The sequence below is a fragment of the Meriones unguiculatus genome, chromosome 3, assembly GCF_030254825.1.
Source record: "Meriones unguiculatus strain TT.TT164.6M chromosome 3, Bangor_MerUng_6.1, whole genome shotgun sequence".
Classification (NCBI taxonomy): domain Eukaryota; kingdom Metazoa; phylum Chordata; class Mammalia; order Rodentia; family Muridae; genus Meriones; species Meriones unguiculatus.
In genome coordinates this window covers 91354590-91381938 of record NC_083351.1, presented here as the reverse complement: position 1 = coordinate 91381938, position 27349 = coordinate 91354590, and the positions used below count along the sequence as shown (strand labels likewise).

Genomic DNA, 27349 nt, shown 5'->3' with positions numbered 1-27349 from the left:
GCTCAAAAAACTCCAGTTATAACAGTTTCATAAACTGCCAGCCATGATGGAGTGTGGCTTTTAACAGTGATGCAGCTGTCTAAGACACAATTTTTCTGTAAGTTATCCCCCAAAACAGATTTCCAAAGCTGTATTTAGATGAAATAATTTCTTTGGTCTATCATCATTGCCCTATCTGAGGTTAAAAGATGTTGGTGTGTATCTCTCAGGAAAAGTTATACAATCCATATAGATGTTCATACACATCCTTGTACTGAACATACAGGACCAGAAGGAGGAAAGGGTTGTAGTTGATGGCTGGGCTGAGAAAAACTCTAGGGGCAATAGACCCTCCTCCCTGGTCCATTCTGGATTTGCAGGATGATATTGCCCTCTGCTGGTCAGACTGAGACTGTCAGACACCATCTTTCCAGAGGGGCTCTTCCCTATTTGTGCCTCCTTATCTCGTCCTTGGTTTTCTGTCTGGGTTCCCTCCACTCTATACAGTCACATCTTAACCTCCTTCTTTGTAACTCAATTCCCAGATCACATCTTTTTACCTGGACACTTGGATGCTGAATATCTTAGTAGTTTGAAGATGGTTCTTGCACACTCTAAATCATGAAGTATGAGCATGGTGTACCTTCCTTCACTCTTTCCTGACCTTTGTGCCTTCATGCCCCATTCATTATCTCAGGTTGTGGGGTCCTGTCTACAGGAGTAGGGTACATCATAAAGGCTGGCTAGAATGGGAAATGGAGGGGCAACTTGCATGCAACAACACAGGGATGAGGTCACAGCCACACACACCAGAAATGCTAAGTCTCTCCATGTATTATCTGCATTTGCACAGGTTACCCCTATAATTCACACCAGTTAACCTACAGTCATTAAGTATCTGCCCATTAGTATAGGTATTTACCCTGAGTCATATTCAGAAAATTTCCTTGTCTTGCCAGGTAGAAGCAATCACCCTGAACACTCTATTGGGCCTACGTTATAGGCAGTCTTGGGTCCTGAGGGCAAGAAGGAGCAGTTCAGCAGCTGGACTGCTGTCTTAGTTGAGGAGTTAACCTAGAAAGGCCACCAGGGTTAAGATGCGTGAATATCAGTGAAGGCATAGAGGCAAAGAAGAACCTGAAGGAACTGAAAAGGCACCAGTATCTATAGACTATTCTGAGAGCTTTACACAAAGTATAATGGGATGAGGGCAGTAGAGGCCTTGGCCCACCACCTCGCCAGATATTTAACAGACTCAATGCTAGTTAGTACTAAGAAAAAAGAAGACCCATTACTGCTTTCTGCACTGGAACCTGCCTATGTTGGTCATCCTCACATGGCTGACATCCATCATGCCTTGGCACTCAACATATACACATACCTGGCACAGACCCATACAGACACACAAAAATAAATCTTTTGAAATATCAGAATCCAAATAAATAATGCACCTTAAGATCAGGCCAAACCCAAAAGCAGTAGGCAGAAATGAAATAATAAACGAAACACCAAGGGGATCCTGCAATCTAACTGTTGGCCTGTACTTTTAGATTCTACCCAGCAGTAAACTATTCTGGAGAAGAGAGGCTCCCGCAGAAACTGAATGCTCTTCTGGCCCTGGGCTACCCTGTCCTGACAAGCAGCAAACCACAGGTAGCAAGGGGGCATCTCATGTGTTCTGATTTTGCAACCACACTCTTCTGCAGGCTGCTGGCTCATCTGCTTCTCAAGTAGGGTTTTGGAATACCTTTTCCTAATTTATCAATATTAGCAAAGTGTATTAGTGGGGAGGCAGCCTTAATAGACCACAGCGAAAGACAATGCAGCCAGTCCAGATGAGACCTGATAGGCTAGGGTCAGATGGAAGGGGAGGAGGACCTCCCCTATGAGTGGACTGAGGGAGGGGCAGGAGAGAAGAGGGAGGGAGGATAGGATTGGGAGGGGCTAAAGCTGGGATACAAAGTGAATAAATTGTAATAAATTTTAAAAATTGCTGGGGAAAGGGTATCCTGACACACAGGAGGGGGGTGGTGCAGAGAACTCAAAAGGACTGAAATGTCTTATAGACATGGCATAGTAGTGACTCAGAAATTCACAGCAGCTGAGATTGCCTGCAGAGGGTCTGTATAAGGCTGGGCCCCTGAGCATTCAGTTATGGATGGAGGAGGGGCTCATATAGCCCAGCCTTGTCCAGGAGAGCTAATGAAATCAATGGCTGAGGAAGAGGAAACCTTTGTCCTTAGTGGTGTGGACACTGATGAGTTACTTAAGCACCAGTGGTTAGCTTTACACTTATGCCCATGAAGGTGACCCTAGTTAAGCTCAGTGGTTCAAGAAGTAAAGACAAAAGAAACAGACAGACATAAAAATGGAATGAGTACTTGGTGGTAATAGGGGAACTGTGTGAGAAGGAAGATGAGAGTGGAGGGATGAGTATGATCAAAAGGTCATTATATACATATATAGAACTTCCAATGATTCTTTTTTAAAGTAAAAAAAAAAAGTAAATTCAAAACAAAACCAACATGAAAATAACTTTAAAATCTAGGAGCACGAGAGATAGCTTTGCAGTCAAAAGCCCTTACTATAGTGTGGACACACAGAGGCCCACCTGCCATGGCACAGGCAGGTGGAAGACACACAGAGACCTGCCTATCACCACACAATGCAGCGCAGGAGGGGAAAGAAGTCCAAAGACCTTCCTGTCACCATGCTATTGGGCAGGCTGTAGATACCTAGAGGCCCACTTACCCATGGGCAGAGAGGTTACCCGGAGGTCCAAGAGCCACATGGCCTGCCCATAGCAGGAGCCACTACCATGTGCAAGTATGTGGTGGACAGATAGGAGAGAAAAAGAAGTGGTATAGTTTGAGCATTGTGAAGGGAGATGGCACTAGAGATGCAAAGGTGGAGAGGAACAGCCCGTCACCCAAGACCATGGTGAAGTTCCAGTCTGTGTTGTTGTCACTGAGGACCAAGTCTCGGTCCCTGACCATACAATGGCAGGAGTTGGTGTTGATGTCCATGGCTGATATTACCACTAGAGACTATGTGAACCTCCCTGGTCTGCGTAGCAGCCTAGGACCACGTAGATGTCCAAGGGCCATGTAGAACCAGCCCCATCCCTCACTGGCTATAGCACTCTGGAGAGCCGACCCTAGTGGTGGGGTGAGCCAGCACTGAGGGTGTGAGTATGAGAGAGCTGGGCCTGTCAGTGGTATGCTGTAAAGTGGCTTAGGTGTGGGGGTGATGGCCTCTACCCCCTTGCCACCTGAGAGCTGGCCCCAAGGCTACAAGAGTGGGAGAGCTGGCCCTGCACCTCATCTGGTCAGCACAGTAGAACTGGCCCTGGTGGTGAGGGTACCATTTGAGGTAGCCCTGAAGGTGTGATGTGAGGTGGCCTGGGCACAGAGTTAATGCCCTCCCCTCACCACCTGTGGTAGTCAGGAGAGCTGGCCCCAAGGTAATAAAAGCATGAGAGCGGACCCTGTCCCTTATGGGCTGCAGCATTTGGGCAAGTGGGCCCTCCATCTCACTAGGCAACACAGTGAAATACCCAAGGACAACTCAGCTACCATCCAGGCCCAGATCCAGGGCTTTGAGTTGGCCCACCTCAAAATCTACCTCTTGTCGGAGAGCATGAAAGAGTCAGTCTTGCTGATCCAAAGCTGCAGGATCTATGACACAGGGTAACAGGATAATCAAAAGGAGTCCTGGTGAGGAACCAATACTGACGGTGTAGCAGAAGCTAGAGGCCTTGAACCATACCAATGACTCATTGCAATAAACATTTACAAGTGAAGATATATGGGCAAAAGGGTAATCTGTGAGACACGCTGCAGTTTACACAAAGAGAGACTTTCTATGCTTTGTTTTACTTTTTTTGTTTTTTATTTTCTTTTGGGGGAGGTTGCAAGGGCAGAGGGCAGATACAAAGAAACAGGAATATAAGTGGGACTGGGATGCATGGTGTGAAACTCACAGACTCAATAAAAAGTTAAAAACAAACAAACAACAATAAAAACAACAACAAAACCCTTACTAGGTAGTGAAGAAAATCAGAGTCCAGATCCTACTATCCACATAAGAAACTTGACATGATTGTAACACCAGCTGTGAGACAGGAAGATTTCTGGGATTTTTCAGCTAACCTAAGCAAGCCTCAGGTTTAAGGAAAAAGTCTTCCTTAAAAAAAAAAAAAAGGGATCGAGGAGGATGATACTGATGTTTCCTTCTGGCTACCATGTCTATGTACAGGCATGTACACCCATATACGTGTGCATATCTTACAGACATGCATGCAAATAAATAAACCATTAAAAAAAAAAGCTAAATATGATGGCACATGCCTTTAATCCCAGCATTCAGAAGATAGATCTATTAGAGGCCAGCCTGGTCTACATTTTGAGTTGTAGGACAACCAAACCTACACAATGAGAGCCTGTCTCAAAAACCAAAACCTAGAAATAAAAGTCCAGGGAAACCCTGCTTTGGTTTATTTTTGTTATTATTTTGTTTGTTTTTTCCCCATTGATTTCCTAATACTTTGTGAAAAGTTTTGAATATATATTCATGAGAATTGCTGATGTTTTTCTAATGTCTGTTTTTGTGTCAAGACTATGCTGTTCTCTTTTTAGCTGACAACTTTCTTTTTCAAGAATTTGTGTAGAATTCTTGTTAACTTTTTTTTTTTCCTCTTCAGTTTCTTAGAGATAACTTCTAAGGTAAGAAAATGGATTAGAAGTTTCTTCTGTAAGTCCATGAATGAGAATAGTCAGAGCAAAAGAGACAAATTTATTCCAAGCAGAGGAATACAGGGAATCATGGAATCATGAAACAGAGGTCAGCTGAAAACTCTGAAAAGCACAGACTGATAGAAAGGATGCAGAGAGAAGCAGGAATTGGTCCACTCCTTTAGTCATAGTTCTAGCCCTAGCTTCCCAGAGGAAAGTGAAGCCAAAGCACCCACGGGAGCCCCAGGAATCAGAGGAGGGTAAAGTAGAGTAGGCAGTAGCCATGGCCTGCAGTGTCTCAGGGGTACTGCTCCCAAATAGGACTGGCAGAGTGGGTATGTTCCTGTCAATGACTGTATTGTGAGATCCTTGGAACATAGACAATTTAATGTTGTGTGAATACACCAATCATTATTAGTAAAATTCAGCATTTGAAGTAGACATTGGAATAAAAATAAAAGCATTCTGAAAACAAGTTTAATATTAAAAAAGTTCTATGAAAAAACAGCACTCCTTTTAAAAGTAGCTTCATGTACAAAGCATTAATGCCAAGATGACATAAAACATGATATTCTGTGAGGTATAACACTTATTAACTTATATTTGGCAACATGCATTTTCACTTGAAATATGAGTAACATTAGTGGAGAAACAAGACACACATTGCCTGCTTCACTTGGCTGTAGAAAGCATGCTTTGTTCCTGTGAACATGACATCTGATCACTATCAAAGAAGTCCTCACCTGCACCTGCATTCCTTTGCTCAATTTCTGTATCACAGGAACATGTCTTTCTCATCCATTATATAACATCTTGTGCTAACTGAGGCACAAGATATTATGTTGTGCTAACTGAAGCTAACTGGTCCCTTCTAGCTTGAGCGAAGGATCTATCCTTCAGTGCTGTAACTGCATCCTTATTTAGCATTATGCCTCTTGTTCTGTGATAGCTGTTTTGAGCTCCCTTTATTTTAAACAAATTTTAACATCTTGTGTCTGACAGGCTAGAGTCAGGATGGGAATCAATATTTAGATGGGTCTTTACATAGATGCAAACAGAATTGGAACTATTTTTTTAAAACTGAAAAAGACAGGGAGTTTGCCTTTAAATATGCATTATAAAATAACACAAACACAGTCCTTCCTTCTTTTGACAAAGTTCGCCATCCCATCTGTCTGCCTTGCAGACCTACATTGTTTAGAATAATCTCTGATGTGCACTGTGAGGTAGGTGTTATCACCTACTAGTTGTCCATTGAAAACCACAGATAAGGATGTCTGGGATCTAAGCTGAAAGCTTCTTTTTTTCCTCAAACTGTTTGTCCACTGCCAGAGACAGGGCCTGGAGGAAACCCTCGATGGTGACGCTGGGTGCCTGAAAAGATATATGGCCATTACTGAATGGAGCGGGGCTTGAGTAGGGCTACCTGGCAGCTACCATCTGTATATTTGTGGAATTAGGAAGAGGCTCAGATCTATGTATAAACAAGCCCAGGACCAGATGATGTAATTTGCTATTTCCTGTTGGTTAGAAATGGCTACCAGAGTAGGCAGGTAAGACCAGTAGTCATCCATCTGCTAAGAAGAAAGAGAAGCTGTTGGGAAAAGAATGTGGGACCTTGAGGCCTGCCATTTTGGAACCTTTCCCAAAAGGCTCACCCGATGTCCTGGAACCATGAGGAGCAACACTTGATGCTTTATAACTGAGAATCACTACAGCTCAAAACCAAGCTCTCCCTTCTGTGCCAAAGCACTCATACACATGGCCCATGGGTGTTTCTTTGGTACTGAAGACCACACCTACACAGCAGCTGCCACTAGCCAGGTAGAATATCAGATAATGGATTTAAAAGAACTGTGTGGCTGACAGGCTTGTGATGGGGGCCTGGCCCTGGGCAGGTAAGGGAGTGACTCCAGAACACCGTTGGTATGAATAGAACCCAGACTCATAGGTCACAAGTACTGAGGAGAATGAAGTTCCTGAACCATGGAACATGTGCCCGAGAATACTGCACGTGTATGTGTGTACTTATGAACAGACACCTGAAGAGCCAATTCTTCCCAAGTACCCCTTGCTTATGATGGATAGTGTTGTCAACCGGACAGAGCCTAAAATCACCTGGGAGAGAGGCCTCTGGGCATGTCTTTAGAGAACTATCCCAATTATATCAATTAGGGCGAGCAGCTTACCCACTGTGGCAGCATCACTACCTGGTTGGGGCCCTGGACTGTATGAGTGGAAAAGGGAACTGTGCAGCACCATTTCCTCACTATCCATTCTCTGCTTCAAGTTCCTGCTGCTTTGACTTCCATACCATGATAGCATGTACCCTTGAACTGAGAGCTAGAATAAACTCTTTCTTCCTTTAATTGCTTTCTAAGGAATATTTTATCACAGTAACTGGAAAAGAAACTAAGGCACTACCCCAACTCCTGTGAACAGGGTGTGTGAAGGACCTGGGTATCCAGTACACAGGGCCAAGGGAAGCTTACCTGAATGTAGAGCGCATGAGCCAGGAAAGGGAGTTTCCTCAGGACCCGGCCACTGAGACCCTCACTCTTCCTGGTATGAAAATAATCATATTCATGGATGTCAATCTCATATACAAATCTACACAATTCAGGGATAATTTCCCTCTTTATGGTGAACCAGAGCTCAAAGCCTGGCCAAGGTAACCCAAAGCACAGGACTCTGAGTGACCCTGGCTGCAGCTTTAGCCTCAAAGACTGTTGTTCCCTCTCCTCCCCAATACCATCTGTTATGTACTGAACCAAGTGCCCACCTGGGGGCATACGGTGTGGAGTAAGACATTGTGGCACAAAGCTGCCAGCAGAATACCCAATCAGGCTACCATGTCTTAAGTTATTATAGACATCTGTGAACTGTGTTCCTCTTCTTCATTGATTTAAGCCTCTTCTCTAGCAACACTGCATTCTTATGCTAATCTTTCACTTAAAATCTTCCACATGCTTCATGGCTTCTTTAATGAGGTAAAATTGGCCAGAAAGTGAAGTTCACAGCAGGGACCCTCTGCCTCTCCAGCACTATCACACTGATCTGTGGGAAAAAATCTATGAAGATAGCTGCCAATACATTGCCTAGCCACTTCCTGGGCAACTATATGCATAGTCTATTTTCTTAGGCTCTGTATCAAACTCCTTCTTGCCTTTCACTCTGCCTTAATCACAAAAGTTATTTCCCTTCTCACTTTCCTTCTGTAAGTTGCAGCCTCTTTTGCAGACATGCCTACTTTTGCAGTTCCCTGACTGCTCACCTCCAGAGCCTACTCGGACCTCTAAAGAAAATCACAATACCTAGTTACCTCAGCAAATGATTTTTCTTGGATTAAAAATGACATCAGTTTGTACCTTGAAATTTCACTCAAAAGGAGGCTCAACTTTGACACATTATTTTCAACGAAGCCAATCATTTCCAGCTCTCGAAGGTTCAACAGCTGCTGACGAGGATATATAATCTGGCACTGGGGGTCAAAGGCAGAGTAGTTATGACAGAATCCATATAACACAAAGTACAAGCACCATGAGCAAAAGGGCTGGTAATTCCAGGGCTATCAGAAACTGTCATGACTTGGTATGAGTCCAAAATAATCACTCAAATATAGACACTAGAAAACAGCTCTGCACACTTTTAACATTCTTGCCTGACATACCTGTGTTTCTTCAAATATCAGTTTGCAAATAAACATGGCTCAGGAACCAGTCGAAAGCCATATGCTGAATTTCTAGCTAAGATATATCCTGGCTTCCTGTCAGGGCTAGGGGGAGTGGGTAAGGAGCAGTAATGGTATGAGCTGCTGCCTTAGTTACAGAAATATGTGTCAAACCTAGAGGAACAGAACTGGAATGCAAAGCCAAGACCACAGCTGTCTTCAAAAGAACATTTCTCCCCCTCCCCCTTTGGGCATGACTAGTTTGGCAAAGTGACAGGCAAGGCAGTAGGTCCCTGACTCTCCTCATGGGTCACTTGCCTAGAAGCCAAGGTGTTCTCGAGGAGCTGCACTAAGCTGCCAGGGTGGCACCAATGCACCCACAAAACATCCTCTGTGTACTCTGAAGGTTGGTGGCCAAAAGGAGACAGGCTTCTGTTTGGTATTCTCACCTTTCAGGTCCCCACAGCCAGGGAGGTATACAGGCAGGCATACATCACAAGAGGCAAGATTGCACTCTCCTGATAGAGTGAGACCCAACTACATAGTGTCTGCCTTCAGGACCAGCCAAGGTTCACTACAGCACCTGCCTATCTTGTTCTTTCTTTGTATGTGCATGTGGTGTGTTTGGCCAGATGCTGCTGTCTTTCTCATTAGCTTTCCACCTTATAGAATAAGGCAAGTTCTCACTTGAATCCAGGGCTCACAGATTTGAGTAGTTAGCTAGCAGGATTGCTCCAGGGATCCACCTCCTGACTCCAGGGATTATAGATGGGTGTGCCACGTTTATGTGGGTGCTGGGATTATAGATAGGTATGCCACATTTGTGTGGGTGCTGGGAATCAGAACTCTAGTCCTCATGTTTGGGTGGCAGGCATTTTATCCAACAAACCATCTCCTCAACAAGATCTTAATTTTTCACAAAAGGAACAAAGTGAAAATCTCTAAGCTAAACTTCAGAACATTCCAGATTCATGGTGTGACAAATGCCCCATTGTGAGGGCTGAAAGACACACCAAAAGTATCCTTGGGCTCTAATATACCCAGCTTCCTCACTGGACCTACCCCATGTTAAACTCTTTGGCAGTAGTAAAGAATCTTCACAGAGGACCACTCCACACCCAGAAGCTAGACCAGGATGCCAATGCCAGAATAATGCTAACTTGAGCATGCTTATTGGGCTCCTGGCTGAGCTGGCTCCCTATTCCTGTCCCAAAGTGACCATGCCATCCTTGGCAAGGAGCGCAAGGCCCAGCAAAGTAGTGACTTTATGAAATGTCAGGCAGGATCTGTGAGGATAATTCCATTCTGCTCACTAAGGGCAACGATTCTACCATAATCATTATAAATACCTACTGTTATCTTGCTTCGTTACTGCCTAGGTTCCTTACACTCTAGACTCAAAAGTATGTACTGAAGTGGAAGTTTCTGGTTTCTTTGAAAACTCAAGTTTTGTCCCTACTCAGCAGGAAGTTGATAAAGGAGGTTTACAGCCGTTTTCCCTACTCATCTTCTATCTAATGTGGTGGGGGGAGGGGAATGAAAGCAAAGTAAAGTAGGTTTGGTGAAAAATCTAAGCCTACAATGTTCTTGCAGCATGAGCTGTCAGATGCCAGTCTAAGAACCACAACTTTCAGTCAGTCATAGTTCTGTGAACTATGACCTGCAGTTAGTGTAATATGTGAACTGTAACTTTTAGTCAGTTGGTACTCTGAGAAGTTTGGCCTTCAGTCAGTATATCCTGTGAAGAAAGACTTCCATTGTCCTTTTCATAGGCTAAGAGACTGGTAGCTTTTATAGTCCGTGGCTGGTTCAGAACTAGGAGGTGTTTCATCATCTGCCTACAGCCCTCTCACGAGCCTTCTACACATTGGTACCTTAATACTGAAAATACCAGAATACCTAATACCAGAAGAACAGAAACATAATGAGCATGGTATATACATACATACATACATATATACATAATGAGCATGGTATATACACACACACATACATACATATATACATATATATACATATATACATATGTATGTATATATATATATATACACACACACATAAATACACACACACATGTGCTATACTAAACTATTAGTTTACAGGCTAAATTCAAAATTTGTTTTTTTAACTTTTAAAGGAAATAAAGATTAAAAATACTGAGTTAGCAAACATAATCTAGATGCAACATAACTATAATTTTCAACGTAAGATGCCTATGTTAAAATGCCTATTAGAACTAGTGTACATTAAGCTATGCCAATTAACTACTAGCATGTAGAAATCTAGTAACGGTCAGGAGTGAAAATAAACAAAGGCACCTTCATCAGTTCTTCTAAACAAGAGAGGTAGATTCTGAAGATGGCTGCTGCAGAGGGGGGGCCAATGTATTGCTTGATGTCAGCTCTGTCCACAAAAGCCACGTCAATCTTCTCAGTGATATTGGAAGTGGTTAGAATCACCACATTGGAATGCCTGTCATAGTGAATAGGCAAGAATCAGGTACAATGTGCTTTAAACACTCAGTCCTATTCTGCCCCATTTGAAAGGCGCATGGGTAGGAGAAACAATAGGTCCATGAGTGAAAGAGCCTAGCTAGCTTTATTTGGGTGGTTGTGCTTCATGCCAGAGTGACCTTCCAACACAGCTTGCATATCCTGAGAGCACTGATCTCTAGTCAGGGAGTCTCCCTTGGCTTGCAGCAGGTCTATGATCAACAACACTCCCAAGGCCTTTGCTTCTAGAAAGCTGTGGTGTCTATTAGACTTCTCTCACCTCCTTCAGCTTTGGGGAAGATTAGTGCAACACCCCTGACCACCCCATCTATACAGCTTTAGTGAGGAACCTGTGGCAATGGAGACTATCAACTATCAGCCTTGAGTATAATGAAGGCAAATGGGACACCAGGAGAGGCGTCCTTTTGACTCCACATTACCTTTTAACTAATGAAAAGAAGACGACTGCCTTGTCTGGCAATAGGGGGGAGGGGGGAGGCAAACAACATAACAGGGTACTTACTCCAGGAAGGCAGGTGGGGGGATCTTAAGCATTATTGGGATCTTGGGCAGGCAAGTGGGAAACCAATCAGGGGACTTTGGGAAGGAGAGTCTGTTAGTATGACAGAGATCCTGGGTAGTAGGTTAGAAAGCTGACCAGTTAACACAGGACCTAGGCAGAAATGGTTTGGGGCTTAGTGTTCACCTTGAGTCTTAGTGTTTATCTGGTTTATTATGGGAACTTGGCACCCAGAACAGGGAGTGATGCTGGAAGAAAGGCTGGTGAGGATTTCAGACAGGCTGTGAAAAGCACCTTCCTTGGAGACCCTGGCAGCAAAAGCCAAGGTGAAGTAAGTGACTATAAAGTCATCAAGCTGCCCGAGAGCAATTTTAAAGCTATTTGATCATCATATTTCTCCATCACTACTCACGTTACCTTTTAATCTGATCAATTTGAGTCAAGACGGCATTGACCACACGAATAGCATCTGATGGCTCTGCACCTGCCCTGCAAGCATTTCGAGCAGCGGTAAGACTCTCCACCTGTGGAGAAAGAGCAACAGGTCAAAATGAAGAGAAACTGGTACTTCATAGGCAGCTAAAGATAGCGTCAATTAAAACAAAACAAAACTGAATGTATCTATGTGTGCTCCCTGTTCCTAGAAGCTCAATGAATGGTGTGTTAGGAAAAGATCCACAGAAAAGAGCTTGCAACACAGCTGACCAAGTGAGAGAGATCAGGCAGTGGGAGCAAGAGGCAATTCAGGCAAAGACTGACTACCTCATCGATCAGCACAAACACCAGAGCTTCTTTATCATCAATCAAGTCCTGAATCTTCTGGAACATCTTAGTTACCAACTTGCCACTCTGAAACAAAAGCACTCTTGTTAGTGATGCTAATTTGTAGTCAACTGTTAGGGAAGCAAAAAGGCACCACAACTGTGGCCACCTCTCCTGATGGTCCCTCAGAAAACTCCCAGCATCAGACAAGATACAGAGATGGTTCTAGACATCACGCAGACACTACTGCATTCCAGGACATGGAGCACTGAGACTGCGTCTGTTGTTGCTCAGGGTGGCACAGTGCAAGTGATCCCACTGATGATTACTTGTGAGCTTACTCCCCTGGGAACAAGGCAAACCACTGATAGCAACAAAGAAGCTGATGAGGGAAAATCACAGGCACTTTGTTCCCAGTTGCCTACACCTACCACAAGAACATACTGAAATGAGATGCCTTGGGCATCCAGGCTTACAGGGGTTAAGAGCACCCACAACATTGTACTGGGGTAACCTCAATTCAGATCCAGATCTGGTACATGAGCATGAAAGTTTCTTGGCAAAAAAGCGCAGTATTTGGTACTGTTTGAACATGTGGTGGGTGTCCTGTCCTGCCCAATCAGAGGTCCGGGATATGACCTTGGAGGGTTTCTTTCCTCAATTTAGTCTACCCCCAAGTGCTCTAGCTCTGGAGTCCATCTCTGACCACAGTCAGGTACTTTGTTACTTCCTCATTTCATCTTCTTTCCAGAAGCATCTGTGTTTGGAATGTTTAGTCAAGACAGAAGACACTGTTTTCCAACTATGTCTGACAATATCAGTAATTAAAACATTTAACACTTACTTCTGAAAACCACTTAGAAAAGAGGCTGTGGCTGTTTATTTCAATCAGTTGGCCATACCGGTACCTAAGATGATAAGAAAAGAGGTAAGGAAACTACAACTAATCCACTGCCTTTGACACAGCACTCCTCCATTGTCACATTCTGAAACTGACACCCCACTCTTAAGATATGCAGTTCCATATAATTATGGAGTTGTAGAAAACCCAATATGTTCCAATTAACAGGTCCAGATAAGAGTAAAACAAGTCTTCTCATATCCTCATTTGAATCAAATAGCAAAACCTCTTATTTATAACTTTTATTTCCAAAATAGCAAATAAAACAAAATAAAAGCACCAAGAAGTTTTGGCAGGATCGATACATTTTTTTCTACAACAAACCCCAAAGTGTGGTGATTCCTTTTCCTGGAAACCCAAGCCTTGGTGTACTTACAGGGTTAAAGCTCACTAATGCTGCTGATCAGAGAAAGTCTAAAATGGTAGTGCCCTCTACTCAGAAATAGCACACACTCAGCCTCACTAAGCAAAGGGAGAGGAGCAAGTTCCTAAAACTACCTAAGTATCTCCCCACCCGCCCAAACACTCTTTTGAAGCACAGTCTATATAGCTCTGGCTTTCTTTTCTTTCTTTCTTTCTTTCTTTCTTTTTTTTTTTTTTTAGGTAGAAAAACAGTTTATTGGGGGACAAACTGCTGGGCTGCATCTGGAATAGAGCAGCAGCCTGGGGGGAAGCAAGTGGATTTTATGATAGTCAGCAAGGTGTTTGAGCTGGTGCACGCTGTTTGGGTTACGTGGGAACTAGATGACATTGCCCCATCAGTTGTCATCAGAGGCAGAGACAGGAAGTAGTGGCTTTCCTGACAAATAGAAACCTAAGGAAGGCTGAGTTTAGATTTCTGTTTACCCAATCAGAATCCTTCTGTTTACCCAAAATCCAGCCTGAGTTGGGCCCCAGGCTATCATCTTAGGACACTGTTATCAGCACTGCCATTTTGGGGCCTGTTTTGCAAACTAACAACAGGTAGTTGCTGCCCGATAAAGGTGCTGAGAATCAAACTCAGGTCCTTTGGGAAAACAATACACACTCTGAGCTGTTCTCCCTAGCCCCACTGGCTAAATTCTAAACACTACATTCTTACAGCCATCTTCTATAAACCCATGTTTTTGTGTCTCGATGAAAATCTGGTGCAAGTGTTCATAGAATTATTAAACAGGATTTATTTACTTTTATTTTCTGTGCATGAGCATTTCACCTGCATGGACGCGTAGTTCTCTGGGAGGCCAGAAGAGGGCGTGGGTGCTCCAGGTCAGCACACGTGACCACTTGGGTGCTCTGCAAGTACTCTTGACCTCAGAGCCATTACTCTAGCCCCAGAGTTTTTACTCATAACTGTAAAACTAGAACTAGTTTGGTGGAAGCTGGGATACAACTCAGCTGTTAGTGTAGCTCTGGCTTTCTTAGAACTCTCTATGTAGATCAGGCTTCCCAGACTTCATAGCTCTCAGGCCACAGGTCCACAGAAGAATTTCTTGTTTTTAAGGGCCAGCAGTGTTCCATTCTAAAACCACAGCACTAATTACTTTTACTGCTTACAAAGCGCAGAGAAGGGTGAGGGTGTTAAAAACAACGTGACAAAGCAAAGAGATTGGGGCAAATATTAAATAAAATTAATTATAAATCACAATATTGGGTTGGAGAGATGGTTCAGTGATTAAGAGCACTGGCTGCTCTTCCAGAGGACCTGGGTTCAATTCTCAGCATCTACATGGTAGCTCACCATGATCTGTAACTCCAGTTCCAGGGGATTAAATACCCTCACAGCCAAACATGCAGGCAAAACACCAATGCACATAAAGTAAAAATAAATACATATTTTTTAAAAAACACTATATTTAACATAGCAGGAAGGAAAAATAATATTATATGTGTGTGTGTACGGCATTACTAACTCACAAGATAAATATAAATTCTCACATTTTTCTAAGTGAAAGCTAGATTCTTAAATAACATTTTACCTTTCTGGTGTTCTATTAAATTTGCTTTTGGAGGCCTTTAAAGAAAAGATGCAATTTAATCTATTAGAACGGGGCAAAGTTGCTAAACTTAACTGGTCAAAATAAAGTATTCCTTGTATATAAAAATACTAAGACATCTCTCTAAAGAAACAATACAGATATACACCAGTGTATCTCATAGGAATCTTGCTCATACTGGACTTAGCGGAAGCCAAACTTACCCTTTTTCAGGCAATGAATCAAAAAATATGACATTTGGTAAGGATTTTGTTGACTAGACAGGGGAAGAAGGTAACTCCCAAATGAAAGGCTCTAAGAGCTACCCTTGGTGTCCATCCAGGCCTCTTCCAATTAAAATCCAAGGGAACCTAGGCATTGTGGAGCTGAGGAAATAAAGGCTGGTGTTTGAGGTGAGGTATCTGTAGACTTTGGCACAGAGTTCCACAGGAGAAGAGAAAATGAGGAAATAAACCCCTGAAACCAGCATGGGGACCCTGTGTCTTTGCTGAATACCAAGGCATTTGAGCAGGGAGAGTCCACAAAGCTTGAAGGCTGTTGAAGCTCATACAGGTTAGAAGAATCCAAGCTCCTATGGCCCAAGTGGAAAGAGTATTGTCTTAACCTTCCAGGATCTCCTAGCAGAGCACACACCAGGACAAAGGCAAAACTACACCCAAGCCCTTTCCCCAGAACGCTGAAAACAAACCTCAGAAAGACTACACTAGGTTATAAGTAGTTGAAAAGGCTTCCAGAACTAAGCCAGCAGATTTAAAAGTAAGATATAAAAATCCAGATACTTTAACCACAATGTTTAGCATTTGTGTTAAAAAAACAAAACAAAAACAAACAGCTGACAGGAAGAATTAGTTGTTTTCATCATTATGACCCAATACTTGACAAGAAGCAAATTAAGGTAGAAGGACATTGTTGTTGCTCAGAGTTCAGAGAAACACAGTCGATAATGGAAGGAGAGGCATGATGGCGGGAGTGGCTCGGCCCACAGCATCAAACAGAAGCAGAGGAAACGGAATACTACGAATCAGTTTGGTTTTTTTTTCTTTTCCCTTTCTATTCAGATTAGGACACTAGCCTAATGGCGTCACCCACATGTAGGGTAGGCTTCCCTTTCTTTGTTAAAATTTTCTGAAAACTCTCTCAAAGACAGACTGACAGTTATACTTTCTAGATGATTCCAAATCAATTCAGAGTGATAATAAAACAACACACATACCAAGAAGGAGAAACATGTGGCTCATAACTAGAAGAAAAGACAGTCAATAGAAATAACAATGCAATTGATATGAACACAAAAAAGAATCAAAAGAAATCTTCAGAGAAAGAAAATACTGTGAAGAAAAAAAAAAGAACTAATGACTAGGTGTAAAAGCAGACCAGACACTACCAAAAACATGCATGATCTTAAGGATGTAGCAAGAGAAACTGTTTAAAGTTAAGTGCAGCTATTTTTTTAAAAGCTGAAAAAAGGAGAAATGGAGAGATGGCTCAGAGGTTAAGAGCACTGACTGCTCTTCTAGAGACCTGGGTCTGATTCCCAGCACCATATGGCTGGGTTTCACAACTATCTGAAACTCCAGTTCCTTGGGAACACCCTCTTTTGGCTTCTCTGGTACCAAGCACACATGTGGTGCACAGACATACACGCAGGCAAAATACCCATTCACATTAAAATAAAATAAATTAAAAAAAATATGACTAAAAAGCTGAAATAAAAGGGCCAAGTATATGGGTGGTCTGTCTAACAACACTCAGCAAAGCAGTCTAACATGCTGAAAAAACAGATTCCCAAGTAATGAGTTATCATCAATCAGTCTTCAAATTGAGGAAAACCGAGACCACGAACAGCAGAACTCAAGGAAGAACAGGTAAGTCCACAGGGACGTCAATACTCTTTCCTTAGTAAATGGTGAAAGCACACAGACAGAAAACCTGCTCAGTGTCTAGACCTGCTGCCCGTGAGCAGAAACACCTTCCTTCCAGTACCATGCATGGCGCAGTGCCAGGCTGCCACCATTAGCCTCAGCGTACTTTATAAGACTGAATCAAACTTGAGACCATGCTGGGTATAGAGGAATCAGTTGACCTACACCCAAGGAGAGAGACCCAAGAATCATGACTGAAAATACAACAGTTTCAAATGTCACAAGTCCTTTGCCTGCTACTCTCCTTTTTGCTGTCACCAAAGTTACCTGCTTGACAGTCTGATGGTCAGTTTCTGGGCTAATGCCTTACAAAGGGATGTTTTTCCAGTTCCTGGAGGACCTGTAATAAAAGCCAAGGAAATACATTCAAGCAGGTGCTATATTACTTCTAAACACAGTTAAGTACTATTACTGTTATCACTACAAGTATTAATTGTTAAGTTGTAGCTTAAAAGCTTTAGAGTCTCAGTATATAGCCATGACTGGCCTTCACCAATGTAGACTCTCCTATTTTTGGTCTACCAGCTGACATACTGCTCCTGACTCTTCTCTAGGCATACTGAATATACACCACACTTCTTGGTCCACATCTTGGTGATAGCAGCCCTTCTTTCTACATTTCCTCTATGAAGTCCACACGCATCACGGTACTTTTCAAAGGCCAAATACACTTTCTTGGTAAACAGAGACATAGAGTGCTAGCTCGTTAGGACCATTCCTGCAGCGGCATCTTTCACTGTAGGTACCTCAACGTGGCCCGCACCCTCATTAGACCACAACAGTAGTATTAGTTTAGACCTGGAATGTCATTTACACCCATTTGTTAAAGGTATGGTCCCCAGGGTGGTGCTATGGGGTGGCTGCAGAAAATGAGAGAAGTGAGGTTTTAGGTCATTGGAAGTATGCACCTGAAAAGGATAGAGGGACCTTGGTCTCTTCCTTTTTCATTCTTGGCTATGACGTGATGGCTGTTCTCCTATGTCTTCCCCCATGATGTGTCCACCATAGACCCAAAGAAATGAATTTATCATGGATTGAACCTCTAAAACTGTAAACCAAAATACATCTTTTTTCTTCAAGAGAAGGTCTCACTATGTAGCCCTGGCTGGCCTCAAACTCTGAGATCTGCCTGCTTCTTCTGTCCTCTTAGGGCTGAGACTAAAGTCTACTATAGCATACCCAGTGTTTTGTTTTTTTTTTTAAGATTTGTTTATATTTTATGTGTTTAAGAGTTTTGTTTTTACCTGCATGTAAGTGCACCATGTACACACAGTGCCTTCAGAAGACAGAAGAAGGTACCCAAATCCCTACGAACTAGAGATACGGATGGTTGTGAATTGCCCTGTGGATGCTGGGACCTGAATCCCAGCCCTCTGCAAGAGCAAGTTTTCTGAGCCATCTCTCCAGCCTCTTAAGAGATACTTTTTAACAGATGTTGGGCACTCCAGCAATCATAATTGGCAGAAAGAGGCTAATTGTCCCAAACAACTCCTTTGCTACAATGTAGGTATTATCTTTATTTTGCTCCATCTCTATGAAGTAATGGGGGTGGACTGGGTACAAATTAACAATTTCCTTCTAAAAAGTACCTGACAGAATTTCTTTAAACAACATGGCTTCTGTTGTCCACTCTCATGAAGTGAAGCAGAGACTATTATAAAGAAAAAAAGAAAAAAAAAAAAAAGAAAAGAAAAGAAAAGAAACTTGTTCTATCCTAAGCAAATATGTTCAGTTAGGAAAATGGGTAATCATTTAAAACAAAACAAAACAAAAACTTAGAAGGAAGTAAACAAATTGACCCCAAGAGAAAAGCAAGCTAACAAATCTACCAGACTTTAGTGAACTGCATCAGCTTCACAGATAATTTCCAGTAGCAATTCTGACTCTTTCAGAAAATAACGAGCTATCACATTGTAAAAGGGACATAAATTGTTACAAATCAATTTCAGGCCATTCACTTTGTCACATGAAAACCCGCCCACCTCACCGTGCAACAGCACCACCCGGTTCCAAGTGATAAGGTTGCTGTCCACATTCTTGTCTGAGAACAGTAAGGTGGTCATCACATAATCAAGGAGCTAATATGGAAAAGCAGAAAGGCAGATAAAGCACCTGTAAGACAAAGGTTCCCAAAGCCTGCTGTGGAGGCCTGCTTCTGGAGAAGAAAGGGGCAAGAACAGTTCTGAAAGGACTATCACCTCCTGACACTCAGATACTATCTCCCATCAGTTGCTATCATTCTAAAAGGCATCTTTAAAAGGTGATAAGGTAAAATACTTGTTGGTACCATTCAAGAGAAAAAAAGTCATTACTTTTACTTAGAATGAAAACATCTAATAAGATGCCCAAGGTACTTATGAGATAGAAAACTCCCTCCTTGAACACAACAGAACAGGTAGTGGGGAATGCACATAGCACATCTGGCAGGGCCTGAGGAAGTACCTTGCAGACTCCAAGTGAAGGTTTCCTAGTTTGTCCCCAAAAGAGCTCACAGGAAGAATGTAATCCAAAATAAATTCCCATCCTCTTCTAGTCTCTGACCATTTCCTATCTAAAGGATCAGTTGGGGGAACTGCTGATGGACTGGCATTCAGGATGTGGGTTTCCAAAAGCGTACTTGAAGCTAGGGACATGGAGAGGCTGGAGAGCAAGACAATATCTACATTCTGAAAAAACGTATAGCAACTTACATGTGATTTGACCTCCACATCATACACGAGGCTATCCCAAAGCCCGTGAAATTCAGCTGTCAAGAGAATAAGACAAAACCTCAATTTTAGGAAGACTTTGTGCCCAATGCTTTCCATTGCTTCCAAAGGGTCAAGACGGATACAGCAAGTGCACAGTGTGGAGTCGTTTTATTTTTTTTCCCAAAGTTCAACTTCTCTTAAAAGTAAAGATCCAAAATAAATGCCAGGCATATAATTTTGAAAGATAAATGAAGTAAAAGGATTATTCTTACCAAGTCTGGCAGCTCAAGCCTATTAATCCCAGTGACTTGAGAGGCTAGGGGAGGAGAATCACAAGTTTAAGCCCTGCTAGGGTTAAGAGTGAGTTCAAGTCCAGCCTGAGTGAAATTCTATATCAAACAAACAAACAAACAAACAAACAAACAACAAAGAGGATCTAGCATGGAGCTCAGAGACAGACTACACATCTATTTTATATGAGGCCTTGCATTTAATCTCCAATATAAGAGAGAAAATTAATTACTCAAAAAAAAAAGAAAGAAAATTAATTACTCTTTCATTTTTTGGGGACTAATGCTTTTAGAAATGAATTCTCCCCACCCTATTGGCTGGCTTTCACAGTGCTAAAAGGTTCTAAGCATGGGATTGCAAGAGATAAGTAATCAACAGTCTTACACAGCTGTAAGCCCTGGAAACTTCAATAATGACTGGCCTGGCAATATATGCCCACAGGTGCATTAATGGACCAAACATTACAGGAGTAATCAACCACTTTCTGACTGGCTTTAAAGCTCAAATCACAGGATGCAACTCAACCCTGGTATCATTAACTGGACTAAAACTCCATGGCTCAGCGATCATCAAGGAAGGGAAAAACATTTTAAGAGCTAGAATTAGTGGATGTTGCAGCATAACAGTATTTGTTGGATATGGCTCATGAAATTCCACCCCTGTCTCTGAACTACTGGCAAACTGATGGCTGCTAGGGGAAGGAGAATCAGTTTTCTTCAGGACTGCAGGTCCAGCAGATACAGCACAAAGAGGATCCAATGGGGTGGGGGGGGGAAGAGTACATGATGTTACGAGGCAAAAATGATGGTGAGGATAGGGGAAGAATAGAGGGAAGGGAATGGGAGTTGATTTGATAAAAAAACACTCTGGACATGTAAGAAATATCCAAGCACTAAGTTTTTCAGAAAAAAAATTTCATTGTTTCATAATTTTGTTATTTCTGTTATATTCTTTTAGTTTCTCAGGGCTTATTATTATTATTATCATTATTATTATTATTATTACTATTTTCACCAGTTCCCTGTTTCTAGAAGAAAAAGCCCAGGCTTACTGGTCTATTTATTTTGAATACAAGCCTATAAATTTCCTTTTTGGGCCAGGTATGGTGGCACACATTTTTGATCCCAGAACTCAGAGAGGCAGAGGCAGGCCTGGTCTACAAAGCAAGTCCAGGACAGTCAAGGCAACACAGAGAAACCCTGTCTCGAAAAAAACAAAACAAAACAAATTCCTTTGGGGCTAATCTATTTCCATAAATATTAGTACACTGTATTTTTGTTTTTACTGAGTGCTGCAATTCATCTTAGACTTGGCTTTTAAGCTATGTATGATATAAAGTGTGTTTTAAACAAAACAAAAAACAAATGAGCTCTCCTTACACAGCAAGAACCATAAAATTTTGGGACTAAATTAATAATCCCTGGAGATCACCTGTTGGAACTCAGTAGCAAAGTCCCCAGAGAAGCTATAGCAGACAAGGACTGCCCACTAGGGCAGACCAGTTAGGCAGGGATAAGGAATGCATGTGACATCCTTAGTCAGATACAATCTCTGAGGTACTTGTCTAAAGGAAGTCTCAGCCCAGAAATGTGTTCCTTCCTTTGCAGTCACCATCAATCAAGTCTGTAGCATTCCCTAAAGGCCCATGTGCTTGATCATCAGCATGATACTCCTGGGAGGTAGTAGAACTTTAAAAGACAGGGACTAGGAGGAGGTTTAAATGATGTCATCCTTAAAGAAGAGAGTGGGACACAGGTCTCTTGCTCTCTCTCCAGCATCTGGCCATGAAAAGAATAGGCTTTCTCTGACACCCTTCCCTCCCCTAATATTGTGCTTTGCCTTGCTAAAGGCACAAAGCAATGGAGCCACTCTTTCATGAACTAAAACTGTGAGCCAAAACAAACCCTTCTTATAGGCTAACTGTCCCAAGGATTTATTATAATAATGGAAAGCTAACACAGAGATATCCTTTTCATTTATTTCATAAGGGATAAAGCATCCTAAAATCTTACAAAACCAAAGAAACAAATCTTCTCATTAAGTGACTTGACATATCCCAGGTGTCTTAATCTTCTGACTTGGGCCTTCCTTGGCTGCCTCCCTCCACCACTACCCATCCATCAGGAACAGGTACCTGCAGGCAGAACCCAGTGACTTGCTGCAATTATGTTTTCTGTTTCTTCATCCAAATTTTCACTGCTGGGTCCATCTTCATTCAACTGGAAGATGTGAAGTGCAATGGTGCATGTACTCAAATCAATGGGCTGTTGATGAGGAAAAAAAACATCTTTGCAACTCAGAAAACACCTTCTTTACTTCTGTGATATATGCTGAAGTTCAAAGTAAAGACCAAAAAAAATACTATTGTTAAAACTAGTTCTCAGATTAGATTAAAAGTCTAGCATTTCACTTCTGATCTAGAATTAGCTCTTAAGGGATTTATCAATTTCTCTCCTGTAGGCTGTGACACTCCCTGACAACATCCTAAACAGGGTTTCACTACGTAGGGCTGACTGCCTGGAACTCCTTATGTATACCAGGCTGGCCTCAAATTCAGAGATGGAACTGCTTCTGCCTCACAAGCACTGGGATTAAAGAGATGTGCTCCATCATTTCCAAAACACCTAATTTTTAAGTGATTTTTTTTTTGCACTATTATAAAGTTAACAGGTGAGGGAAATGCCAACTATAAAGAAGAAAGTCCCCTACAACCAAACTCAGAAGTAGTACAGTCACTCATATGGGCCTGAGCAGAAATGGCTTTCCATGCATCCATAGTTTCCTTTTTATTTCTTTTTCCAGTAGGTCATCTTTATTTCTGACCTTTATTTAGAATGGCCAAATCCTCTATGAATCGGAGCAGTCTCAGTTTCAAAATTAGAAATAAAGTGCAATCTCACCATGACATCATGTCAAGGCAAGGATCCACACATTGTGACTGACAACTTCAGCCTTCACCAAGGTAATGCTGTCAAGTATGGCTAGTATCTTCCCTTTTCTAGTTTACCAGTTCAGTGTTACCTAGTTCAAAGTGGGATACTAAAGAAGTTATCAGCGGAGGACTTGGGTGGGTGGGAGGGATTAAATGCTGTATCTTGAAGGAAACCTACAAATTTAATGTACAAGTATCTTACAAAAAGTATTTCCCTCACTTGCTCATTTATTATTCACTGTTACTGTCAGTGTCCTAGATTTGGACACTGGGAGAAAATTCAGATTGGCTCTTGTTTTCATGTGACACATCCCTGTCTTTTTGCTTAAAGTAATGTTCTGTCACTACAAGCTAACTCAGTCTAATTTTGTAATTTGTCTTCCTAAATCTGGATTTAACTATGTAGCAAAGAAACCTAAGTATTTATAGCTGGATAGTATCAGGGCATTATCAATGGGAAGCTCAGCTTCCACCCCCTCACTCTACCAACAAGACAGTCACTATGAGAAGGACTCAGCAGGTCCATGAAGACCTGGATGTCCACCTCATCAAACAGCAGCAAAGGGTTGGAATGGCCTACCTTTTCTTTCCCTCTATAGAAAATGGCCCAATGGGGGCTTGATCTTACACTTCATTTAGAGGTAAATAGGCTATGCCAGTCTGTGCCCCTTTTGTAGGATAAAGGCCATGGAGCTATGATGAAAGAGATCTGCATTTTTACATTAGGCCTTTACATTACAATGTGAGCCAGTGCCTTACTTTATGTCACACCAATAACCAGGAAAATAAATTAGGAAAGGCAACCAACAGTTGAACAAACATGGACACTGAGGTGAATGCTATGTTATGTGAAAGTTGATGGCTACAGTAGTCTTATAAGATGGGTAAGTTGTAAAACTGTTTTTAACATATAGTTTTCAAGGTTATCTGTACTTTTTTATTATTAGCCTAATTTATTCCCTAAATCCCTAGGGCTAGTTAGTAATTCATTCAACTGGCAATTTCTTATTTAAATGATCATGTTGTATTTTCCTTCTGATTGTTCATAGACATGACAATAGTTGTGTTTTGGGTCATTCTGAGACCTTTATAATGTATCACATTATGGTCAATACTCCTCTGAAACTGAGGAAAAGATAGAACCAGAAGAATTTCTAAGCTTTGGGCAGGTGTTCAAAAGATATTATGGAATATTTGGTTTCCATTAAAGTGACTGATGTGGCAATCAAGAGAACTCTAATATGACAGAAGTACATAAAGAAAATGTGGTCTGTGAAATAGTCTAATGCAACATCATTATTAATAGTTTCTTTAAACTAAGGATCTGGGATATTTTAAGCAATTTTTAAAAATTATTTTTGGTTTTTCACGACAGGATTTCTCTATGTACCCTAGCTGTCCTGGAACTCACTCTGTAGACCAGGATGGCCTCCAGGAGATCAACCTGCCTCTGCCTCCCAAGTGCTGGGATAACCCAGACTAAGTGCTTGCTAAAAGTGATGCTGTAGACTAGTAAAGAGTAGGGGTCTGGAAACCACAAACAGTAGTCTAACTGGGCAGCAACTAACTTTAAAGTTAGCTGTCTAACTAATTTTACCTATTATAACAGACATTTAAAAATTACTTTATTTTTATTTTTTATGTGTGTATTTTGCCAGCATGTGCACACGTGTGTGCGCACATGCACACACACATATGCTGGTGCCCTCTGAAGTTAGAAGAAGGCATCAGGTCCCCTAGAACTGGAGTTTCGGATGGTTGTGAGCCATCATGTAGGTGTTGGGAACTGAATCTGTGTCCTCTGCAAGAGTAACAAGTGGTCTTAATGTCTGAGCCATCTCTCCAGCCAAAGCTTGGAGACATTTTACATTAGGAAGTAGAATCTATTTCTTCTTTTTAATGATGATATCATGTTTGCTGTACATGTATCAAACTTGTTTCATCAATCGGATAGACAAACTATCTCTGCCTTCCATAGCAGCATTGAATCCTATCCCAACAATTCCTAAGCCCCAGGCAAATCAAGGACATTAGATTTTAGTATTGATAAAAATAGACAATATCCAAATATTTCTCTTAACAAATAAATGAAGTCTAGTCATATAGCCCTGACTAGCCTAGAATTCCCTATGAAGACCAGGCTGGCCTTGAACTCTCAGGGATGTGCCTGCCTCTACCTCCTGAGTGCTGAGATTAAAGGCAGGTACACATGGCAGAAACAAAATTTTAGGCCTAGGGCTCATTTTTAAAAACCAATTTCCTACTTAATTTCTGTTTATGTATTTATTGTCTTCCTACAATACTAAAGACTGAACTCAGGATCTTGTGCAAACTAGGCAAGAGCTTTACCACTAGTTATAGCCCAGCCCTCACAATCAGTTCTTTGTGAGCCACACTGTACTCACTGAAGTTTCTTCCTTAGGGATACATTTCCAAGTGTTTGTATACTAGTGATAGATTGTCTTCGTGTACTGACATATTTTTTTGCCAACACAAAGCTCCCAATTTCCTGTAACTGTAATCAAAAGATAGTGGGCAAGTCAGTCTGTATACAAGATGAGATGAAGAATGTCCATAAAGCAGGCCCATCTTAGTGGCACACACCTTTAATCCCAGCACTCAGGGAGGCAGGGCAGGTCAATCTCTGTGAGTTTGAGGCCAGCCTTGTCTATAGAGTGAGTAGCATGATAGTCAAGGCTACACAGGAAAAAACCTGTCTACACAGAGAAACAAAAAACCAAAAAAGAAAGAAAAAAAAAAAACCAGAATCATCTCATTTCCGTAACTTCCACATAACCTACTGTCCTAACATACTCTCAAGCACATACCTGTTCATCGACAGAGTGGGATACAGGTAGTCAGACATGGCCCATTATTCTATAGCTCTGTTTTCCAACTGTCAGATTCCCATTCCTGTTCCTGGCTCTGTCATGACCATCCTGACCCACAGTATCCTTACTCTAGCATGTAGCTCCAGTACACATAGTTAAAGCTTGGCTAGCTACCCAAACCAACAGATAGGGAAGTACCTGCTATCAAGGTCAATATTAGTTATTTGTGACAGTTACCTCATATTCCCTAAAGGCTCATTTACCAGCACTGTGACCTAGGAATTTACCTGAGGGTCTTTAAGCTTTAATTCTGTGTCAACAATAGACACAGACTGAACATTTCTTGCCAGAAAAGGCTCATCAAACTCAGTCCACGTGTAATCTCCAAACACAACATTATGCCTGTTGAGCAGCTTGTAAACACTCAGCTTTATGTCTTCTTTTTTTGCAGTGCTAGAAAGACAGATAAAACATACACAAGTTTTATTTATGTATAAGAAAATTATTAAGAAAACTTAGGTATGTTGGGGCGCAATTCTAGCATGCAGGAAGCTGAGACAGGAGAACTTGTTTCAAAGAGACACACACATATATCCCTCAGCCCTTACACGTACATAAGAAAAGTCAGTCAAGATGATGCTGTTAAGTGGACTGTCTAGAGATCAACTGCAGTCACACCATCAGCCTCCCTCAGCGCATTAGAAAAAGGGGCCACTAGTTCTCACATTCAGTGTTCGGGACAAGCCTAAAACATAACAAGCATTCAATCTATGTTAGCAGCCCTGTTAAAAAGGGCTGAAAGTGCACAGCTGTAGGGTCTGACCTGGAGAAGCACATCTTGATAACCGGAAATCCACTACCAGATTCAGGCTTAGCAAACTAAATACTTATTCACCTTGTTCCACTGACACTCTATTTTCTCGAACGCCTGACTGGAGATGACCTCTATCCCTCGGCAGGTGCAGTCCTACTACGTGGAGTTCATCATATCTTTGTTAGACCGTGCTCCACAGGCTTGTCACTTGAGAGCTGTGGGGTCTTGCCAGATCGCATGGGATGGTGGTAGGGTCTGGATGGGATATGCAGTGTTGTGGGGGGTGCAATTCAGAGTAGTGTGTGGTGGGACGGAGTCTCGTGTAGGGTATAGTACGGTCATGATGTTCCGTTCGGGTCAACTGCGGTGAGGTGGAGTCGAGTCGGGTCATACCGGGTGGGTTAATGTCAGGAGGCTCGGGTCATGCGAAGTGGGGCCGTGCTGAGGGGTGAGACGCCGTGGGGTGGGATCCTGAGAGGCAGGGTAGGTAGTGCCGTTCGGAGTCACGCGTGGTAGGGTCGGGCCAGGTCTCGCCCCGCGTGGTCGGACTCCACATAGCTCACCTTTCGCTGCGCTGCAGAACTTCCACATGGATCGCGGGTGACTCGACAACGCAGGGAAGCGCTTGTTTCAGGTCGCCCACAGCTTGGTCCATGGCGCCGCCGCCGGGAGCCAAGGGAATGCGGCCAGAGTGAGGCCGCGGTCGCCGCCCCGCGCCCCGCCGAACAGCCTCTTTCGCAGTGGGAGGATCCACTTCGGCGGAGTCCCGCTCTGACCCACTTCCGCCGCCCGCGCCGCGCGTCGCAGCCCGCCCCACCCCGCCAAGCTTCGAATCT

The 27349-nt window shown here is 42.4% G+C and overlaps 1 protein-coding gene across 2 annotated transcripts in view; it reads right to left on the bottom strand.

The window, feature by feature from the left end:
• Trip13 (thyroid hormone receptor interactor 13) overlaps positions 1-27318 on the bottom strand; it is a 40287-nt gene extending 12969 nt beyond the window's left edge. The window contains exons 1-13 of one of the 2 annotated variants that reach the window (XM_021631397.2): positions 27077-27318; positions 25987-26152; positions 22071-22200; positions 19646-19701; positions 18943-19033; positions 17223-17295; positions 13001-13064; positions 12157-12243; positions 11812-11918; positions 10701-10854; positions 8081-8193; positions 7205-7274; positions 2642-6086 (exon numbers count right to left, since the gene is read on the bottom strand). In XM_021631397.2, the coding sequence (XP_021487072.1) occupies positions 5997-6086; positions 7205-7274; positions 8081-8193; positions 10701-10854; positions 11812-11918; positions 12157-12243; positions 13001-13064; positions 17223-17295; positions 18943-19033; positions 19646-19701; positions 22071-22200; positions 25987-26152; positions 27077-27168 (1293 nt within the window). In that variant the 5' untranslated portion in view covers positions 27169-27318 and the 3' untranslated portion in view covers positions 2642-5996. Of the gene's footprint in view, positions 1-2641; positions 6087-7204; positions 7275-8080; positions 8194-10700; positions 10855-11811; positions 11919-12156; positions 12244-13000; positions 13065-17222; positions 17296-18942; positions 19034-19645; positions 19702-22070; positions 22201-25986; positions 26153-27076 lie in introns of those variants that run through there. The other variant, XM_060380354.1, reaches the window with a different exon arrangement.
• Positions 27319-27349: the final 31 nt, after the last annotated feature.